Source organism: Oreochromis niloticus, linkage group LG12, assembly GCF_001858045.2.
Source record: "Oreochromis niloticus isolate F11D_XX linkage group LG12, O_niloticus_UMD_NMBU, whole genome shotgun sequence".
NCBI lineage: Eukaryota > Metazoa > Chordata > Actinopteri > Cichliformes > Cichlidae > Oreochromis > Oreochromis niloticus.
The window spans coordinates 26,032,577-26,055,276 of NC_031977.2; the positions used below are offsets into that span (position 1 = coordinate 26,032,577).

Consider the following 22,700-nt stretch of genomic DNA (forward strand, 5'->3'; position numbering starts at 1 on the left):
AGACTATGAAAACAAAGTGGACGGATAGAATTAAAATGCATGAGTGGAAATGTGTTTGCTTCTCATCAACACAGCACGCTCGCAGAGGCACTGGTGCGCGTGATTATTCACTGTGAATACCTTCAAAGTGTTTATTCTGAACTGCTTAGTTTCTCCTTTTTGGATGTGACTTAACACAAAACATAAGCTTTAAAAAAATACTAAAATGGACGAACCTACTCTGAAAGGTAACTTACACTAAACTGATTTAAAAATGGAGGAAAAAAAAAAGAAAACCTAACTGCTCTGGAGGGTTCTTCCCCTCCCTGTTGTGTTGTTTTGCCAAAGAGGGTATTTCCATCCTCCGCTGGACTCTGACATTTTGGTAACCGAGCTGTCATTTATCTGACTGATGGTTTCTGTCTGTGCCTCCGAGCCTCTTTGTTTGGAGAGGGTGTGGTTGGACTATCTGGACCTGTAACTGGCCGGCGATGTTAAAAATGCGCACCATTTTCACAGCAGACAATAACAAAGGACTCATTTAGCCTATTTCTGTTTTCCTCGCTCAGCTGTAATCATCTGTTTGGAGGAAAACAGTGAGGAGAGGCTGTGCCCCGCCCTTTTTCCTCTGTTGTGTGGGGGAAAAGTGGCCAGTCTCTCGCTTTGCGCTCTTACAGCTACAGCTGCACACCCGGTGTAACGTTCACTGACCGCTCGGTGGATGTTGAAGTTCATTCGCTTTAATTGGACATTATAAAGTTCAGCTGGGTACACGGACACAAGTCTTTATCCGCCCCTTTCTGTGCTTCCGGCTTGCTTTGCTCTCTTACGTACTACCGTCGTGATACGGGGTTTCCATGGTTACAAATAACATTTATTGGATATAGAAGAGCCCAACTTCCTTGACAGTTCCAGTATCCGCCCACTGTCAACACAGAGATCCGCCGGAGTCTCCACCTGAATCCAGGAAAGCTCCTCAGACTGAAGGCGTCCAGGTGTTGCGCTACTACACTCTACTTGGACACGAAAAAAACCCAAAACAAAAATAAACAAAAAACTGCGAGCCACACTAGACTTGAAGCTTTGTTTTTAGAATTTTACTGCGTTTAAACTATGCAGGGAAAAGGCACTTTTATCAGCCCCTTTCACAGACCGCGGTGTCTGGCGGCAGCGGCGCCGGCTGGGAAAGCGAAATTAACTCACCCGGGAAAAGCGATTCTGGCAGGTAAGCGCATCACAATCCACACGGAAAAGTCGCACATGGACACAATGCCACTCTGGTGTGAGTCACAGTTCAAGAAAGCATTCACGCCTCTTTCTTTCTACTTGGCTGTGGTATGAAGCAAAACTTTGTCGAGTCAGAAGCCAGGGAGGTTTAAAAAAGTCAGCGAGCAAAGACGCGCTACAGTTTGCAGAAATGTCACTATGTTGGGGAATAGAATAAGTTATTATGAGCCAAAGGATTACCACACTGGTTTGTATTTCCGATAAAAGCTTTCCTTTAAATGACACGTCACACGTTTGCTTGCATGGACGTGGAGTTGCACTAATGTGTCTCAGTTTAGGCAGTAGAGCGTAAGATTGAAGGAAACGATCTTTTAACAAAGTTATAGCCTGTATGTCCTTAAAGCCACTCTAATCTGATGGCGCTTGAATCTTCTACAAAAGGAGGCTTTTATTCTTCGGTGTTTCTGTGCTATCAAATCCATCTGTGCTGTCATGCTCTGGTCAGTTTGACCCACTGCAGTGACTTGATTTTTATCCTACTTATCTAAAGATCACCTTCACTGCACTTAACATAATGCTGCTGTTGGGGCAGTGGGCAGTCGTCCTGACACGCACACTGGAGCCATTTAGAGTCTCGAGTTTGTGCAGTGGGCCATCAGAGCACAAGAGATGCCTTCAGGCTGTATGTTCTTCATTAAAGTACACCACTAGTCTTACTTTTGTATGTATTCTGTCATTTTGTTTTTACTCAGTACTTGCAACTGACAATTTATTTGAATGGTTTATCAATCAATATTGAGTTTTTTGGGAGTTATGGTTTAACATCTAATAAAAAAAAAAGGTCAATAATGGTTGATTACCTCCACACAACTGATACCTAGATCATCTGGTGAACTTACAATTCAACAAGACTTGAGTTGTACCGAGTTGTCTCCTTTTGCCTCCCCCCAAACCCCTCGACCTCCCTGTGTGATGATGATCAGGCTGCAGCAGCTCCGGCTGATGAAAAGCCTCTCTGAGGTGCTCCTGTATTAAGGCTACATGCTGATATTTGGCAGCACTCACACTGATTTTTCAACCCTGAGCTGCTGCAGTTGTCGCATACTGAATGTTTTAAAAAGAATTCCTTCAGAACTATGATTGTAGATTTAAAAACACCAGCTGCTGTTTTTGAAAGACTTTAAATAAATGTAAATGTGATAAGTTACAACCTCAGTTCCAAAAATGTTGGGATGTTGTGTAAATAAGAACAGAATGCAATGTTAATGTCATAAAGCCAGATATAACATAGAAAACATGTTAAAGCTTTAATGTGAGACATCTTACAATGTTGTGGAAAATATTAGCTCGTTTTAAACTTGATGTAAGCAACACACCTCCGAAAAGTTGTGACTGGCTACACAAAAGGCTGGTAAATTAAGTGACAATACAAAGAAATAGCTGGAGAAACATTTTGCAGTAATTAACAACAGGTCAGTAAAAGACTGGATTAAAAAAAAAGAGTATCTTAGAAATTGTGTAACAATTTCAGAATAATGTAAAACTGTGAAGAATTTGAATATCTCGTCATCTACAGTACTTATTATTAGAAGATCCTGGGAATCTGGGGAAATCTGTGTGCAAGGGACAAGGGTGAAAATCTGAGGGGTGCCTGTGATCTTCATGAGCTCAGGAACACTTCTAGAAATCATTATCTATGAACACAAATAGAGCTTAAAGGTTTTTCATGCAGAAGAAGAAGCTATATGTGATCATGGTCCACAAACCCTATGGCTTCTCTGGGCCAAAATTAATTTAAAATAGACTGAGACGAAGTGGAAAACTGTTCTCTGATCAGAGGAATCAAAATTTCATGGTATGTGGATGTGTCATACATACAAATTTCATCAAGACAATGCTAAACCTTGTACTGGATCTATTACAGTAGCATGGCTTCATAGTAGAAGAGCCTGGGTGCTGAACTGCAGGCACTCTTGCAGTCCAGACCTTTTATCAGTTTAGGACTTTTGGAGCATTTGGCACTGTCTCAACTTTTGTGGAGATGTGTTGCTGCCATCAAATTCAAAATGACCTTAATTTCTTCTTTTTTCCTTTTCTACCGTGAATAAACTATGGGTTTAATATGGTAATGAGATTTGCAAACCATTGCATTCGGTTTTTATTTGTATATTACACAGCTTCCCAACTATTTTGGAACTGGGAACCTCTGATTCACATTTAAGGCTATTTAGGTATTTTTTTTCCTGTGCACTTTAAAGCTAATTTATATCAGTTTGAATCGTGTCACTAGTTTGACTAATGAAGCTGTCAATTCAAAAACAGCCAAATAGTTTAAGATTTTGTGGTAGGGTGGGAGGTGGAGTCAGAGGAGGAGGAAAAAAATCTCATGATGTCCTGTCAGCTGCATAGAAATGGAAAAGAGGTCGTGGTGAGATCTTTGCCTTCCCCCGTCACTCCTGTGCAGCCTGATTGACTGGATATGGCCCAGTGTTGTACCCTGCTCCCTTAGCTGTTTAGCTCAAGTCAGGCCTGTCTGTCTAGTTTTGCAACAGCCGCACAGTTGCATTCTGTCTCAACTTTGTGCATCCTGTGTAGAAACCAGCGGCTTACCACTCTGTGTCTACAGTTTAGAAATGAAGGTGCAACAGAGCGTCACAGGGATGACTCAGCAGTAGATATAAAATGTGTGATTCTGACCTGAGATACCAAAAAGGAAAGATAATAGTTTAAACAGCTCTAAATAGGTTTTCTTTTGGTTTTCTGTCATGCTAATGCTACTTTGTATCCTTCTTGGTTAACAGTATGTCTGTGTACACAGAGAAAGTCACTCACATAAATGGCCAAAGGCTCAAAAGTAGACAAAGCAAGAAGCAGAAGGTCAAAGCTTAATGGCTTAGAGAGCCCGCATAGACTGGTTGAGAGAAGCGGGGTATTTTTTTTTTTCTTTGAGCTCTTTTCTGCTCCCATTGGTTTGTTCAGCTCTTCTCTCCACAGCCACTGGTGATGACTGAAGTTGAGACACGACAGGAGGGAGAATTTTATCTGTGTGAAGCCTGAGGGAGAGCGCGGTCTAAATGCCTCTCTGGTCCTGATTTACAGGCTGTTGTGATTTCATGCGCTGTTGTAGCTTTTATTAATAACCTTTTTGCTCTGAAGAAGCAGACTCTGACCCGCAGTAGGAATGAGGACGTTTTTTTTTTCTTGCTTTCCTGATGGATTGGGTATTTCTCTGATAGTTTTAATATCACATTTCCTCCTTTCCCCCCTTCTTTTCCTCTCCTCCATCACTCTCGCTCCAGCCTCAGGGCAGCCAGTTAAGGTTTCTGAGTGGCTGTCTGCTCTCAGGCTCAGAGGGCTCATCAAACTGTGGCTTACTCCCCGTTTCCTCGCGTCACAGGCGACACACAGTGTCCCCTCCCATCCATTGTGGTTGCTGCTTGCAGACCCTGAGTACCAGGAGGCGAGACAATAAATCACAGTGCACTCGTCTGTTCAGCCCCCAGCCACCCCCACTGTAACAGCTTGCACTCCCGCTCACGCGAATAAACATCACAGAAAAAAACTGCAATAATTTCAAATACAGAGCCCCAGTTTAATGGTCAGCTTAACATTACATGTTTTGTTTTTGCTGTTGTGTTTCTGATTGTTTTGCAGATCTGATTTAGTACCACATTGTTAAAAAAAAAAAGAATTACAGATCACACACACTAAAGGTCTTACATAGATTTCATCGACCCATCAGCCACACATTTTCATTCGTGTAGAAATGAACCTTTAGATTCTTGAAAACTCTCTGAGGAAATCACTCAGCATCAACATGCAGCTGCTATAAATTTGTGTCAAAGTTAAATATGCTATATTAATTATAGCAGGGTAATTAATTTACAACTAATGTGTTGGGTTCAAAAATACCCTGATGAAAAATGGCTAGCTCAAAACAATAATTTAAAGGCCTTCATATCCTATTTTCTCAGACGGGTCCTGAGGGAAATATCCGGCTCTTTAGCAGCAAAATTTTCCAGTATGTGGCGATACCTATAACTTTTGTCTGCTCTTGGTCCTTTGCTGTGTAGAGGGCTTTTAAAAATAGCTGCCTGCGTGTGGAAGGCACACTAAAGAGAGCAATAAAACAAAACAATGAGTGTAAAGATGCCAAAACACACACAATCTAAATGGGTTGTAAACATAGACTCTGTATGAAAGAGTGACAAAGCTGTTCTGACACTGCGTTCCATTTTAAAGCCATTAGTTCAACATCAAAGCCACATTGGAGCCAGGGATCACAGATGAAGGCTGGGGATCACTGAGAAATCAGAGAGTACAGAACATTTATACAGTAGCAAATTAGCAGGCTATGTAAAGATAGCCAAGATCGTCCCCTTCTATCCCCCTTTCTGTCTCTATTTGGGGCCGTGCATTGTGTTGTATCAAACAAGACTTTAAACAAGTAAGACCATAAACTCATCAGGAAGCTGTTTCCTGAGGTCAAAGATTGGTTGAGAAGTTGGGTTTCATCATCAACCACCTAATGCCTTTTTGACACTGTTGCAAACGTTACTTTAACTGATGCTGAAAGTTGGTTGTCATTCAACATAAATACATAACTAATACAAATTCAGCCTTGTCTCCAGATGTACAGGGTGTCACAACAACCTGTGCGTAGTTGCTCTGCTCATGTAAAGAAGCGTACAGCCTTCATGCTGCAGGGTTCTAGGCAGTTGAATCGACTCCTATGTATAATTAATCAACATCCCCCTCATATAATTAAGCATCAGTGGAGAATTACAGAGTGTTATCCAGGACAGAGGAAGCCTAAAAGGCCAGACGTCAGATGAATTATTCTTTTCATCTTTTGCGCAAGTCAAACAGAAATATCGCAGCACTATTAATATGACACCTCCTGTTTGAAGTGCATCAGTCCTCTGGCTACGTTCTCCATGTTGACTGGAGATTTGACCGTAAAAACAGCTTTCCCTCAGACTCTTTCCCATGTTTTCTCCCCACCAGAGAATTGGAAGTAACCGATAACCATCCTGATAAAGAACATCCGAATTAATAATACATTTTGCTGCAAAACACACAGACCGACACAGATTATTTTGGGTGTGTTTTATTGTCTTTAGCTTTTACTGCATCAGTGATTTAGTGCAGCAGGCTGAAGAGCTAACCCTATACTGCTAGTGAAAAAATATAAATACTGAAGGAAACGGTACTTCCCATATACGTAAAACATGCCACATGCCAGATTGCCAAGCCTTCCTAACTAGAAAGGAAGGTTTTTTTTTTTTGTTTTTTTTTTTTAGTGGACCAGATGTGCTGGGTGCTCATTAGTCACTGTGGCAGACAGGACAGGATTTCAGAAGCTGCTCTTCCCTGTCAGCTGGCTCTGGCTGTCTTCTCACCTGGCTTCCTCTGTGCCTCTCTGTGCTACAAACAATGGACGTCAATTTGTGTATGTGTGCATTTTTCATTCGTGAATATTAGTTTGTCAATGCGTACATAAACAATGAGTTCAAAAGTAGGTGGAGTTGAAATGGTGGGTCATTTAAACGATAAGTCAATAAGCACCTGAAGGGTTTTTTCCTGGCTTAAATGGGCCTTTGGAGGTGACTGTGCACTATTGTACCACATATAATGAAGACAGCAAGCCTATGCTACCTTAATTAACAGAAATCTTATTATTTCTGCAAGTGAAATGATGTTCACTTGTCAAAATGTCTGAAAAAAAAAATTGTACTACAATCTTGGTGATTTCCCTCTGGGGAAAATGCACAAAACCTCTTTGGGAGTGCCAGCATTTCTTCTATAAAAGAAACCTACCTTAACTATTCCATCTTCTTATTCCCATGGATACAACCCTTTTCTTTATCGTCTATAATTGTGAACAGACTCTGTTTTGGGGCTCCTGAGGCTTTTTGATATCAATTAAGGATTTTTATACACAGTCATGCGAAATAAGAAAACTCCCTTTCAATTCTAAGATTTTAAATATCAGGACATAAAAAATAATCTGGTACATCTCAGGTTCTAAATTCATTTAAATGCAACCTCAGATGAGCAAAACACGCAACATAATACACTGTATTATAATTCTTTTAACACCAGGAAAACTAAAATGCAAGAAGCTTACAGTACATGGCAAAACTAATTACAGCCCATGATTCACTGGCTTTAGCAGTCATTGAGGTTGAGGAATTGCTGTTGAGAAGTTTCCCACTGCTCTTCTTTGCAAAGTTGGATCAGTTCATTGACGTTTGCGGGCAGAACCTGTAATACTATATGTATAGTAGTGATGGGCAAAGGTAACTGTATAGCTAACAATGTCTGGGTGGATTACTGTGATAATAATAAATGTGCAAATGTTTCAGCACCAGGTGGCTGTCGGGTCTGGTTTGTGGTCTAGTTCTAATTTGGTGTGAATTAATTAATTTGGAATGAATTTGAAACCAGATGGCTGATTGAGCCTAGTCACAGCACCGGTGTAGCTGAATGGATGGAAATTCCTGCAACCACGATCCAAATTTTCAGGGAAATCCTCCTCAGAAGTGTTACAAGAGTGTATTCTTGCCTCATATGCATATAATTTTCAGATTTTTGTCCCACGCATTTTTGGCTATGCAGGCATTCAACTGTGCAGGGCCCATCTGTGAAATTGGAGAGGTGTTGATTAAGTTATAAATTTACCTTCTCTGCCCAGAGAGTGACAGTGTTACCTTGAAATGGCACATCTGTGTCTGATTTATTAAACTGCTGTTTAGTCTAAGTTTTTAACAGTCTGTAGAAGCATATTTGTATCAGGCACTCCATTTTTTTTTTTTTACCCTCTTCTGGGTTCAGCTTACTCTTTTCATTTTCTTTTCTTGTAATATTAAGTGTCAGAGATCCATATCGATGCATCGATTTTATGACACAGAGTGAAGAAGAGTAGTCGGGGGGGATGAGGAGAGAGGAAGGAAGGTGCTGCCGAGAGAAAAATTAAGAGCAGGAGAGGGAGAGCGAGCCTGGGAAGATAAAGATTAATGGCCATTTTTCTCATGTAACCCAGTTTTGGCAGCTCACAGGAGTTGTTTAGGGTGTCATCTGTAAATGTGTGTGTAGGCACGCGTGTGTCTCAGTACTGGGTATATGCTGCAAACTGGACTAGAAGACAAACAGGCAGCTTCTCCTCCGCAGGCGCTGTGCCTGATGAGGATTGATCTTGTGTTTGTCTCTGCTGCTGAGTCGCTGTGTTCTGAGTGAGTGCTGGTTGGTTTTACATGCAGCGATGTCTTGGCACAAAGCAGAAGAATAATGTTGATTGTTTAGTCTTCTGCCCAAGACACACTGGCCCACTGATCCTGGATCAGGATGGATGTCGCTAAATGGAGATGAATGGAGTATTGTAAAGCTCATGTGATTTCTGTTACACCTCAGCTGGCGTACGATTACTTACTACTCCAGCAGGATTAGCAGCAGTAGAGCTCACGAGCCTCCTGATTAAAATGTATGTCTATCTGTGTGTGGCAGTCTTGTGTTTGGCTTTCAGATCTGAGGACAGTTTGTCATGCTTGATTTTAGAGATGAGGTTAGAATTTGGTTCAGGATGGGCAGCTGCATTGGCATTCAGCTTAGCAGACTCCTGAGAAACAAGGGCAGCTAAATGGAAAATTGCTAAAATTGCTGAAAAGTTAATTAACAATCGCCTGTTTCATATATAACTATAAGATAACCCTGTCCTCAGTGTGGCAACCCATCTGTCAGTTTTTCATGGCTTCTGGTTCAGCCAGTATTAGGTTCCCGTTTGTTTTCCAGCTCATTGTTTATAAAAGCACATAAAATATTAAAGCTAATAAAAAGTTTAAATCATAGTTGGTGGATTAAACATTCAAGGACCAAACATGTCTTTATCAACCTTAATGGGCAATTTGTTGTACAGTCAGAGGAAGTCACACAGAAGGTTTCAAGTACACAGTCTTAAATAAACAATAAATGAAACATGAAAACACACTAAAAATGTAGAATTCCAGAATAAAGTAGCAATATTATAAAGTTAGTGTGTTATTTAAAAGCCCAGTGGCAGCCGAGGCAGATAAGGTTTAGTCTTTGTCATTTGTGCTGGTATACTGTGTCTGCAGTCAAACAGAAGCAACGTGAGCTCCTCAGAAAAAGGGCCAAGATTAGCCACGACTGACTGGTCCTTCTTGGAAGTCCTAGGCTCATGTGCAATGTTGCTGCACACGTTGATGATACCTTGCAGTCTACTTTTATGTTTTGAGGTTCAGTGACATGCACCAGACAAATGTGGATATAAGAGCAGATTCAATAAAACCTAAACACCACAAAGTTTGTGAAAAAAGTACATGTGCTGCTAACTTTTTCTATAAGAGGCACCCACTTGAAGCTCAAAGGTCAACAGCATGCACATAAATGGTGAATAGTACTTGAACTAAAGGCTAGAAACTAGACTGGAAACCAGGAAGGTTTCCTTACTAAAAATTTCTCCCATATTTACAGAATCTGAATACGGGGACCCTCATGTTACTCATTGTTATGGTCAATATATCAATATGAAATGTCATGATTCTGGGTTCTTATAATGTATTTTGTTGTATTTTCACCACTATTTTTGATATGCTAGTATGATATGCTGATTTGCCTAGTGTCCCAACACGAGTGAATCAACTAATGCTAAAAATTGATGCTGTTTTAAAGGCAAATGGTCGTCACACCCAATACTGATTTAAAATGTCCATTTCCTGCACTTTGTATGACGTCAGTACTTCACTTTGAGTGAGATGATTTGATTTTCACTCTGTTGGATTCCTGTGGTCTTTGGGGAAATAGTTTTGGTCTTTGCTCAAATTTAGATGTGTTACTGTAAGAGGTTTCTCATTTCTGATTAGATTTTTTTTTTTTTCAAGCACTAATTTCTGTAAGTGTCCGTGCAAACCCGTGACTTGCTTGTGCCTCTCGTGCACGCTGTTCATGTGTGTTCATCTGTGTCATTGAGTTAATGGAGGGTCTTGGCCTCGGTAATGGAACCCCTCCCTGTAGGCCGAGTGGATAATTTAATTAATGTCAACCGTCTCTCCATCCCTCCTCCTTTCCTTGTGACTCATCTGTGTTATTCTTTGGCTTTGAACACTTGTCCTCATCTACTTGCAGTAACTCACTGTCTTTGGCTGGTTTCAGGCCAAACCCTGCAAGAATCACTTAAGAATCACCCTTTTCTTGCTTTCTCTCTGCCTATTTTTCTTTCTCCAAACACTCACTTAATGCTTTAGGTAAAGAAAATAGTCAAACATGTAAGTGGGAGCTGAATTTTCTTGCACAACCTCCTTCTGGTTTATTCATTCTTCATTGAGACAGGAACAGTTGATTCATTTTTGCCCAGCTCGTTACTCTTCTTCGTTCTACAGCAGTGCTTTTAATGTTTATGGAGGGAAAGCCATTTGTGGAGTCACTGTAATGATCCATGATGTAATGGCGTACCTTGTAATTCTTAAGGGGAGCGGCGGCCTGAGTAAGGCTCAGTAAAGCTGCACCCAAACAGACACAGCAGCTGGTTTTCTTTCTTCAGTGTTCACTTTTTAATTGGTGCCACTTTCGTCTGTGGCTGTTCTTTCATGTTCTCTGAATGAATGATGATTGGGTCTGATTTCTTTTGTGTTTCCAGGTGGAATCGCAGGTGGCATAGAGATCTGCATCACCTTTCCCACAGAGTATGTCAAGACCCAGTTACAGCTGGATGAGAAAGCTAATCCACCAAAATATAGAGGAATAGGTTTGTATGCAGTGAGTGGAATAGTGTAAAATGAGTGGAATGCACTCACCAGCCACTTCATTGGATATGCTTGTTCAGTCACACATTAATGTGAACATCTAACCGGCTAATCACATAGCAGCAGCTCAGTGCATTTGAGCATGTAAATATGGTCAACCTCCTGAAGTTCAAACCAAACATGAGAATGACATGAATTATGAGAGAAGAGGACATAAATACAGACTCATCAGCAGGTAGATGTAAGCACAAGGCAAACGTTTATTTAGGCTGATTACAAAGTCATTAAATGATGAGAAACTCGAAACTTAAAGCACTTCAAAAACTGTTAGAGACACACAGGAACAGTAACAGAAATATGAAGGTAACTGGCATACGTGGACACAGCAGGGTAATGAGAGGCAGGTGAAAATAAGGAGGAGAAGGACAACTAAACACTACACACTGAAAAAGAGTAACGATCAGAATAAAACAGGAAGTGACAGCAATAACTCAATTGGGGGAAAACAGACTCCCAAATTACAATATGAATTTAATCTGGAGTAAAATGTCTTGATGCATGCTCAATCATCCAGGTAAGGAAATCCCAGAAAGTTGATTCTGTTACTCTTCGTCAGTCATCCAAGTGGCTTCTTCAGTTTCAACGTCCAGATGTACAAAATCAACTTTCTGGGATTAATCTAGGGTAGTTGACAAAAGATGATGGGACACTTCACATAAAACAGTCTGACCATGTCCGTCCTTTTATGACCACAGTGCATGCATGGCCCATGTCATCCTGTTTGGTTCTTTTTGGTTGCGTTATCATTTGAAAGTTTGTTTTTTACATGCAACACATTTCATCAACCCATCAATGGACTGCTTTACACCAATGATATGTACTTACAGACATTATGTTTATTATTGAGTCTGTTAAGCTTTTGTTAATATTTATAAAATTGGTAGCATAACTCTATTCGTGGCATTTGAGCTAGTCAAAACACTAGCATGGTGTACCTAATGAAGTGACCAGGGAGTGCAGGATTTAATCTGGTGGCAGACATCTACTACAGGCTCAAAAACAATATTCTTTATTATTATTATTCAAATTTTCAGCAAAACCTAATAAAATAAACAGTATTTCTGCAGCAGGAGAGCATAAACATACAATAATCCAATAAAAGCAACACTCTTGGGAGCTCATTATCTAATTACCCATCATCCCCAGGTACATTAGTGATTCTGGCAGGCTGTCACTGTGCTTGTTTATATGACTTAGATCAGACCAATGCACACTCGCCATCCGTGCATACGAGTGTACACAAACACACCCAGGATCTGTGGATATCATTTGAGGCTTTGAGGATTGGAGACCGTGCTAATGAGCACTCAAGACAGCTGTTGCTTTTCTTGTTCAGTTGGTTCATTGGAGAACTTTGATTGCTGGACTGATGCAGCCAAGAGCCAGGAACAAACTTAAAGTAAAACACCAGATTTTGTGAAAATATCAGCCTGTGGTTCAGCTTATGTGGCACATGTATATATTATAGTTAATTACTGTTGCTAAATGCTCTTTTGTGATGTTGTGGATTGAGGTGTAAAGGACAAGTGTATTTGGTGTATTCTCTAAAGGGTTAATGCACTCAGCCTGAAAAACAAAGAAATTGTAGAATTTTTATATTTGAAAAATTAGAAAGCAAACTGTATTGTATGCAAATATGCATATCATGTTCATTCTGTAATATTTGCTGCATGTGCTTGTGTATCTGCCTTAGGTGACTGTGTGAAACAGACAGTACAGAGTCACGGTATCAAAGGACTGTACAGAGGGCTCAGCTCTCTGCTGTATGGATCCATACCCAAATCTGCTGTCAGGTACGTTATAAAGCAGAGGTCTATCATGTGCAAGGCAAATACATTTACTTGAGCATAATTTGTGATGCAATATTCTCAGTTTATTAAGTTAAAATATGGCTGACGTGAAGAGCAATGCCCACAGTCACAACACAGTAAATGCTGCTTGCAGATTTTCTGCACTTCTACTTTATTACGGTGTAAGAAAATGGAATCAAAAATGGAATCGCAGTGATGCTGTATATACTCCTCCTCCTGCACCTCTTAGTTCTCCTTTCCTCCTCATCATTGTATAAAACCACAGTTTTTTGTTTGTTTTAAAAAAAAATTGATTGTCTTTAGGAGGATGTGTGGTCGGCAGATCTATTTTCACATGATACAGCAGTTAGTGTGAAGGAATTGTTTTAGAGGACACATTTTAGACACCTTCACTTTGTTAATTAACTGAGCATGTGTACACTGTACACAGTATTAAAGGCAGAGGTAGCCATTGTGACCATTTGTTATGAAGGTCCTGTTTTGAAGCCTAGAGCCGAGCGTTTTCGTCATGGTGTTTTGAAAGCACCTGACAAGCAAAGGGTGGATTGACAGCATAGTAAGACAATGAGCGTATCCTGGACTATCCTTCCTTTCTGAAACTAAAGACGGAGCTCATAAATTCATCAGGAAAGGGTTTACTGAGGTTAGAGAGCAACCGAGCTGAGGGCTGTTTTCCCATAGACTTCTATACAACAGTAACCTGCAACATGAGGAATCACCCCCGCTGGCTATTAGATAGAATGGAGGTTTAAGTTACTTGCTCAATGGCTTCATTTTTTTTTAGACCTAGAAGCTACACCAAGCTTTTATGCTATGTATGGGATACACCCCTTCCTCAGATCGCTTGCATCATTCTATAAAGAATAATAAGAACGTAAAATAAGAATCATTTTAATTTAACCCATGTCTCATTTTTTTAAAGAGCTTTTTTTCCTCTTTCTTCTCATTGACATTTGTCTTGATATCAGACAGAAATGACAATTGAACTCAAAACTTTCTAAAAAAGTTTTTGCTTTTAACTTTTTGTTGATTAAAATCTTAGATCTCATGCTTATATTCTAATAATCACAAACTGGTAGAGAGTACATATGTACAAATATACATGCACTGAAGGAACGTGGAATGAAAGGAAGCCTTTTAGCTTAGGCCGCTGTGATCTTCTACCTGAAACCACTAACTCACACACTCCAATTATTCTAGTCCATTACCCACAAGGCAAGGCATAAATGCCACACTAGCCTTCAGTATAATTATGTTATTCTTTTGTAGCAGTGACATTTATCTTCAGACAAGTGTGTGCACACACACACACACACACACACACACACACACACACACACACACACACACACACACACACACACACACACACACACACACACACACACACACACACACACATTTGTGTAGCTATCTTTGTGAGGACATTTGTGGACATTTTACACTCCCTAGTGCCTTACCTAATGGAAACCTAACTCTTACCTTTTATCATGAAAGTATTAACCCTCAAACAGCCCTTTGAAGGGGTGTGGGAAAATGAAAAATCTTCACTTCCTCATTGTGTCCTCACTCCAGTGGTCTAAAACTCAAACTGATCCTCATAAAGATGGTTGTACATACCTACGTATACACACACAAAATAAAGAAAAGAGAGAGGGGATAGGAGGCAAAAAGATTAAAATGAAGAACAAAAAACTAACAACAAAATTGTCTGGCGTGTGCGTGCGTGCGTGCGCGCGCGCGTGCATGCGTGTGTGTGTGTGTGTGTGTGTGTTAGTTATGCTGGAGGGTAACGTGTGTCTGTACAATAGAGAGACAGGCCCAGCCAGGCGGAGCAAAGATGCCACTCAAACTCCAACAGGGTCTCAATAGGGTTACAAAGAGGGAGACTTGGGTGTGTTTATGCTGATGCACAGTGTATATGTTTGTGTATGTGTGTGTCAATCAGCCTTTAGCGTCATTTTAAAAGCGAGTCTGGATGGTTTTGTTTCAGCTCAAAGGAGAATTTTCTCTGAGGGAATATGGCAGGGTGGAGAAAAGCCGTTCATTGCCATAAAAATGTTATAAAGGAGTATGATGTTATTTGTATATGGATTTTGGACAGACCCTCTGTCTACTGTGCAGTGAAGTTTACAAATCTTTATAAATGGCCACATTGCATATTAGCATTCATATAACATGCTCTCTGTGGTGTATACACATTTAGGCCAGGAGTCTTTTAAGCTTGTGACCCATTTAGCTGTTGACTATTATCAGCTGTTTAACTTTTTTTATACTTTGTCAGCCTTAAAGAAAAAATATTAAAAATGCTTAAAAAAATCACAAAAAGGCCAAAATTAAAGACAGATTTGAAACACATAAATGGTACTGCAAAAATGCTTTTTCTACTTGATACTGAAATAGAAGAGACTAAACAAACTGATAATGATATTTTGGATTTTTATGATGGGTAAGGTCATCTTCTGTTTCTGCTCTTGTGATCAGCCTACTTTGAAAATTAAAACTGGATACAAGTGTTCACATTTTATATAGAAATGTGTATGAAATGCCTTTTGTCGGGCATTGTCTACATGTCTTTTGGTCTTTTTCATTTAAGCTTCTTACGCCTTTAAATGTCTAATAATAATGATTATTATAGTGATTATTAAATCTGCAACCATTAAGACCAAAAGGAAAATCGGTATATTTAAAAGGATCAGAGGGAAAACCAGTGACTTCAAAATACTGAAGAAAATAAATACTTGAGTTTAAAAAAAAAAATGAAAAATGAATATGAGAAATTAAAAGCTGCTGAGATTTGGAAAGCTCGTTTTGATTAATGGAGAATACCTTGACACTTTTCTATTAAGCACTGCTTGGTCTGCCTAGTTTTTCTACCCCCCACCTTTTTTTTTTTCTTACTTCCTCCATCTTCTTTCCCCTTCCCTTTTCCATCACTCCTTTTCTTCCAGCCCGCTCATTCCATTAACTGATTGCCTGTGCATCATCATGTGCCATGGAGTATGCTGGAAGGTTGTCAGGGAGGTAAGAGAGGGACATGCAAGAGAGCTTTTGACCTTTATCTCTCCTTAGCTCTTCATCCATATCAGCATAAGCATTCTTTCTTCTCTGTTTCCTTTCCTTTCCTTTCCTTTCGTTCGTCTTCTCGACAGAAAAAAGTGACCCTATAAAAACGACCCCCTAACGAAGACTGGGCAGCAGTCCACTATCTAGGATGACTCATCTGTGACTGTGGATGTCAGCCAAACGATGTGTCACATTCTGACTGTAAAGTTTAGTCCACTTGTTAAATGAGTCGGGGAGAGGCTATAGAGTAAATTGGCAAAGGAGAGAGCCTGACAGTAGCATATTTCTCCTCGGCAGACTTTAATGAATAGCATTTGTTTCACAAGGTTAGTTATTAAGTGCTCTGCCATCATTCTAGCATGCTGTGTGGAAGAGCTTTATATTCTAATTCGCCCTAAGCTAAAACGGTGTTTGTAGTCAGCAAATTGTGTGAGAAAAGACAGAGGAATTTATGTTTATGTACTGTTAGGTGCTGCTAAGGATTCAGTTTATAGTGGGGAGCCTGTCTTTCAAAGCAATCTGAATCAGTGCGAGTAGTGAGACAGGAACAGATGTGGAGAGTTAATGAGCAGAAGTAAGTCTTGGTTAGAAAGGCAGATGGAGAAGAAAACTAAAATCCGATGAAGCGAGTCTAATTTTTAAATTTTTTTTTTTTTTTTTTTTTTTTTTTTTTTTTTTTTTAGACCTGTTACAACAGCAGGTAAATGGTTCAAGCAGACTGAGAAAAGAGAGGAAAACAAAGCATTCATCAAGACCTAATGTCTGTGCTCCCCCTCCTCTTTGCTAAATGTACCAGGCAGTGTCCTCCCGCCGCCACAATTCAATTCCATCTATAAATAACCTTTCTTGCAAAGGACTTGCTGGCACAACATTTGCAGAGAAACACAAACCACACCTCTCTGTAGCTGGGCTGGCTTCCATGGCAGCTGTTGCTGGTCACACATTGGTTACTGAGACTCTGCAGTTTATTGGTTCATCTTTAATGAGGATGCAGGACGATAAAATAAAAGGCCTGAACACATTAGGCTGTTTCAGCAGTTTGCTTTCTCCAAAAATCTGAGTTGGAAGAAGCTTTTTACTTTCATCTGTGCTCACTGAGACATGAAAACCCTTACCTTTGCCTGCAGTATTACCATCTATTTGAATTTATTTAGTTTACTGTCATGTACTGTCATGTACTTAATAAAATCTTTTGACATTTACTTAATTTCAGTAAACACAAACGTTGGATCATGATTTAATCTGACTGCAGTGGGTAGTTTAATTTCTTAAATCAACTTTGAACTTGCAATGTTGCCACGTTAAAGACTGAAATAATCTGAGTATTTGTAAAAGAAATTATTTCACAGTTTCCAGTGTAATCACAAAGATTGCCCACATCTAGTTATTAAGTGAGATTAACTTTGTTATTCAGTCAGTTTTCTTCAGACACTCCTATGTCTACCTTTCCCATAATTCTTTGCTGGCTTTTTTTCTACTTGTTAGGTTTGGGGTGTTTGAGTTCCTCAGTAACCACGCCAAGGATGAGTCCGGTCGACTGGACAGCACCAAAAGCCTGCTGTGTGGGCTTGGAGCTGGGGTCATGGAGGCTGTTCTGGTGGTCTGCCCAATGGAAACAGTCAAGGTGTGTTACTGAAGCTCATCTGAGCTGACCCTCAAATATAGAGAGAGCAACAGTGTCAATGTACGGAAATGTATGAAAACTTTAAGATAAAGTGCAACAGTTTGGTGCCTTTAGTCCACTGTGAATTCTAATCTATAAATTATAAAGTGCAAATAATGAAATTTTACTAAATGGGATAAGAGATATTTGTGCATTTTAAAATCACTTCATGTTAAAGGGATTTCAGTGTTGCAAAGATGGACATCTCAGCATGTTCATCATCTGTTGTCTAAATGGACCGTTTGTTAAATGTGACCGTTTTCAGAAAGTGGGCAGCATGATGGTGCAGCGGTTAGAGCTCACATCACCTGAGAAACCTCAATAAGGTTTCTGGTTGTAATCTTTGTCTGCTGGGGCCTTTCTGTGGGGAGTGTGCATGTTGTCTCTGTGTCTGTGAGGATTTCCTCTCACAGCTCAAAGACAGGTTTGGTTGTGTGGATGTGAGAGTGTGTGGTGTTCTGCTTCACTGTTTCAGCCCTGTGAGAGACTGAGGTTATTTCAGATGCAATTTTGGCTTCCAGCGATTATTAAAAGATTACTGAGATAAAATAGTTAATGTGCCACATTCTGTGCAGGCTGTGGCAGGATTACCTCACCTCACACTTTTTTTTTTTTTTTTTTTTTTGAGGGGGTTTGGATTCATTATTACTAAAGATCAAGAAAACTTCCCTAATTAAAAAGATGAGTTTGATATAGCCACAATTTTATCAAAGTCTGTGAATAATTGTTAAAAATGCATTATAAATTATTCTCATCATGATTTTTGTCATATTGTGTCTGTGGCCTATGAAGTAAAACTAGCTGAAAACCACTGACTGAAGGTTAAAGTTATCTGAAAGCGCGGCCATGTCGTCGCCAATCTTTTAGAGAAATATTCTTTGAAAGAGAACTACACTAAACCTCTTCAGTTTTCACTCCCACATCTGTAAAATGTATCATCTGTATTTTTGTGTCTTTAATCTCCCAAGGTTAAATTCATTCATGACCAGACTTCAGCCAACCCCAAATACAAGGGATTCTTCCACGGAGTCAGAGAGATAGTCAGGGCTCAAGGTAAACGTGGGCTTCATGCATGACATTCACCTGACATCTGCTGGTTGGTTAGAGTAATGCAGTGGGAAACACTGACCCTGGTCAAGGATCAACAACAATATTCACTCTCATATCATTGTCTGCATCATCAGACATATACGTATGTCAGAGGGTCGCCAGGAAAAGTCTTGCAGCATTAAAAATGTAAACATGTAAACAAACAAGTCCAGTGTCTAAAGACTCTGAAAAGATGTTCAGATAGGCTGGGTTAGGGTAATATGTGATATGTGTTGAAGTGCTGTCCCCCACATTTACAGCCTCTCATACTCAAACACTCAGATGTGATGTCAGTTAAGATGGTGAGGCTTTTAGTTCTTAGCCCTTAAGTTGGAAATTGGGATTGGGCTGTGGTATTCAGATTCTTTTCAATTCAATGTGCGGTCAAATTTAATTGAAGAAGGCTTTATTAACTTGCCCTCTGGCTTCCTGTTTGAACAGGATTAAGAGGGACATATCAGGGTCTAACTGCAACAGTCTTGAAGCAAGGCTCCAACCAGGCTATTCGATTTTTCGTGATGACTTCTCTCAAGAACTGGTACAAAGGTGCGTGTACATGAGTACAGCTAGTTTGTTCATTTCTTTGTTATTACTATAAACAATATTTAATAAAAGGAGACCAACTCTGTAAATGGTCTTTGTGCAGTTCTTTGAACCCCAGTTGGGTTTCCAAAGCCTGTTTTGCATAGTGATAATAGTGTGTGGAGATTGATATATAGAGTATTGCTTTTAATATTTATGATGTGAAGTTAATTAGCACATTAGTATTCTTCATGTTAATGAGTTTAGAACTAACTCTGATTTAGAGCTAACCCCACCATTCATACTGCTCTGTCACATTCATAAGGTGATAACCCCAACAAAGCAATAAATCCACTGGTGACTGGACTCTTTGGAGCCATAGCAGGAGCAGCCAGTGTATTTGGAAACACTCCACTAGATGTCATCAAGACAAGGATGCAGGTACATAATGCAACAGATCCTACAAATTGCAAGCTTTTTCTTACTTGCTTGTGTTTTTTTTTTTTATACAAACTTGCAACCCGTGGACAGATGTACTAATGCTCTTGTGCTTTTTCTAAAGGGTCTAGAAGCACATAAATATAAAAGCACGCTGGACTGTGCCATGAAGATCTTGAGATATGAAGGGTTGGCAGCGTAAGTACACCTCCATGTTTTATTTCGTTTGGTTTGGCTTGTAGTGTTGGTTTCACAGCTGATTGAAAACAGCACAGCTTTAAAAAAACAACGTGTTTTTCTTTAGTTCACAAATTATACTGTCAACACTGTATAAGAAATGCTTTTTGGCTTTAGTTTATTACTCTGAAGAACTTGAATGAAAAATTCTAAACTTAAACACAAAACAAATGAGGTTTTTCTTAGAAATATGCCAAATGGTTTTTTAAAAAAAAGCCTAAAAAAAATACTGGAAAATGTAACCCTAACCGCAGATAAATATGGCTCCCCCCTTAAACAATTAATGTCTTACATGCCCCTCCCTCTTTCTTTATCCCTCTACAGGTTCTATAAAGGAACAGTTCCCCGGCTTGGCCGTGTATGTCTTGATGTGGCCATAGTTTTCATCATCTATGAGGAGGTCGTAAAGGTTCTGAATATGGTCTGGAAGACAGAATAGGTGGTTGGACATATGAAGAAGGTGGCAACTTCCTCCTTCACAAGCATCAGACATAGATCTGACTTCAGCAGGCCTCTTTTGTGTCATGAAACCAACAGCAGAAGGGGTGAAAAAGAGAGCTGAACTTAGATTAGTGTTGTATGCAGAGCAGGAAGTCAATATACTCGGAGACAAAAGAAGAAAAAGGGGGCCTGGCGTCACCTACACCTGGTGTAAGTGATGCTCAGCATCAACATTCCCCGACAAGATTGAAGAAAAAGAAAGATAAATTATAATTAAATAATAATAAAAAAAGAAGCTTTATCCTAAAGATGCATCACCAGTTTATAAATGTATATAAAAATACTATGGCATGGCCAGCGGCAACAGCACCTTTATTTTAAGTTATCTGGTTTACTTCCTCTGTAAGCCTCTGTCAGGGAAGAGCATTATTTGTAGTCATTCACAGCTGTTTTACTGCAAATATGCAGGTGTCATGCTGGATTTTCTTGAGTTTGCGTTGCTCTCGGTCTCTTCTAAAAGTCCAGAGGAGCCACAGAGCAACTGGTTGCAGTTTGCAGTCACACAAGCTGCAGCAACTTCCATAGTTAGGCCTTAAATAAAATTGGTTTATAACCTGCCATGTATTTTTATACAGTGTAGATTCAACTTAGTTTATTAATAACTTAAAGAATGTTATATATTTTAATTCCTGTGCCAAATGTCAAACCTATTATGTTATGAAATTCTGTTCAGGGTAAAGCAAAGTAACCTAATTATTTTAAGAAAAGAGTAAATATGAGTATGTATTGTGAGATACATAATTTTTGAAAGTGAAATATTAAATAGAGAATTAAGAGAATATTTGCTGTTAATCTGTGCCACTATGTTGTTTTTTTTTTCTTAATTGGGTGTATAATTTTTTTTTTTTTTTAAGATTTTAGAAAATTATTTAATTGCTTTGTATATCACTGTGAGTCTAAAAGACACAATGAGTCATTTAGAGTAAGTAACATCAGGCCTCTCTTTTGCTTTTAGTGGAAACAACACCTCTCATTGGGTCATATTTTACCAACCTGACTCCACCAAGTGCGGATTTTTGTTCTGTTTACATTAGATACAGTTTTACTTAAACAAAAATATTTCTGCTAAATGCACTGCTTGGCCCAAAAAAAAAAAAAAAAAATTACAAACTCTAATATTTTATTGAACCGCCTTTAGCTTTGATAACAGCATGCAATCATCAGTGCATGGTTTTGATAAGCTTATCACAGCATCTATTTCTATCTAGGGTTGGTTTAATTTTTTTTTTGCCAGGATCTCGTATTGATGATAGCAGTTTCAGGCCACTGTGAACATCACAAAGATATTCAATGAGTCTGCAGCCAATTCATGTGTGAAAACGATGATTTGTGTTCCCTGACCTGCTCTTTCACAATATGAGACTGACAAATCCTGGCATTGTCATCTTGGAATCTGTCCGTGCTATCAGGAAAGAAACAAACATTACTGGAAAAACCTGGAGGATGTTCAGGTCATGTGCTGACCTCATTATTTGGGCAAGTAATGCTGCTGAAACTCGGCCTGCTCAGATCATAACACTGCCCCCGTGCGAGGCATTCGCCATGATGTATGCATCACTTCATCCGCCTCTTTTCTTACCCCAGTGCACCAATCACTCTGGAACGGGGACCTCATCGGACAACATGACTTTATTTATTTATTTTTTACAATGCTCCAGAGTCCAATCTTTATCCCCCTGAAGTGGCATTAAATCAAGTTCACGACCACAGGATATCACACGATTCTTTAAGAAAGAGAAATTACTCACTGCGTCAATTAGGGTTCAACCTGTTGCCATCTGAAACTTCACTATCTGTCCAATGGAAAGCTCCTAACTATTTGCTTCATTCCAGGTGGTGACTTTTTTTTCTGGGCAGTATTTGTTTCTTCTACAAATTGTTGGATGATTGTTGGAAATCAGTTTCCAGCGTCATTCTGTTTCAGTGCCATGTTTCATTCAAAGTTTAACTCCATGTGCCTTTTGCGGATGTGTTTATTGGTGAAAACATATAATTATAATGTATTCATAAATACATTATTTAGTATTTATGAAAATATTATTATTATTATTATTATTATTATTATTATTATTATTATTATTATTATTATTTATGTATTTTCTGCGCAACCAGACAAAGTACTCGTGTTCACCACTGCCAGACAACCGAGAGAACATTATACTGTGATAATAAATCAGTGTATTCCAAGGCTGTGTATATGGAAGTGTGTGTGTGTGTGTGTGTGTGGGGGGGGGGGTCATGTTGATGAAGCTTGTGCAATAAATGTCCCTTCCTTAATGTCTGTGCTTTAATGTAAAGTTGTTTGTCGTAGGGGGATTTTAAAACTAATTAAAATAAACATCTGAA

The 22,700-nt window shown here is 39.4% G+C and overlaps 1 protein-coding gene across 1 annotated transcript; it reads left to right on the plus strand.

The window, feature by feature from the left end:
- Positions 1 to 340: 340 nt before the first annotated feature.
- Positions 341 to 22,541, plus strand: si:dkey-178e17.1 (tricarboxylate transport protein, mitochondrial). The gene is made up of 9 exons (XM_003451027.5): positions 341 to 1,204; positions 10,862 to 10,969; positions 12,721 to 12,820; positions 17,390 to 17,528; positions 18,536 to 18,620; positions 19,098 to 19,202; positions 19,504 to 19,619; positions 19,741 to 19,814; positions 20,178 to 22,541. The coding sequence occupies exons 1-9, from the start codon at positions 1,093 to 1,095 to the stop codon at positions 20,290 to 20,292; spliced, it is 954 nt and encodes a 317-aa protein (XP_003451075.1). The 5' UTR covers positions 341 to 1,092; the 3' UTR covers positions 20,293 to 22,541.
- Positions 22,542 to 22,700: the final 159 nt, after the last annotated feature.

Excerpts from the sequence above, each read along its gene's own strand:
- si:dkey-178e17.1 (XM_003451027.5), top strand. The coding sequence starts at position 1,093 with ATGCAGGGAAAAGGCACTTTTATCAGCCCCTTTCACAGACCGCGGTGT. Across the intron at positions 17,529-18,535 it reads GCCCAATGGAAACAGTCAAG|GTTAAATTCATTCATGACCA; the intron begins GTGTGTTACTGA and ends TAATCTCCCAAG. Across the intron at positions 18,621-19,097 it reads AGAGATAGTCAGGGCTCAAG|GATTAAGAGGGACATATCAG; the intron begins GTAAACGTGGGC and ends CTGTTTGAACAG.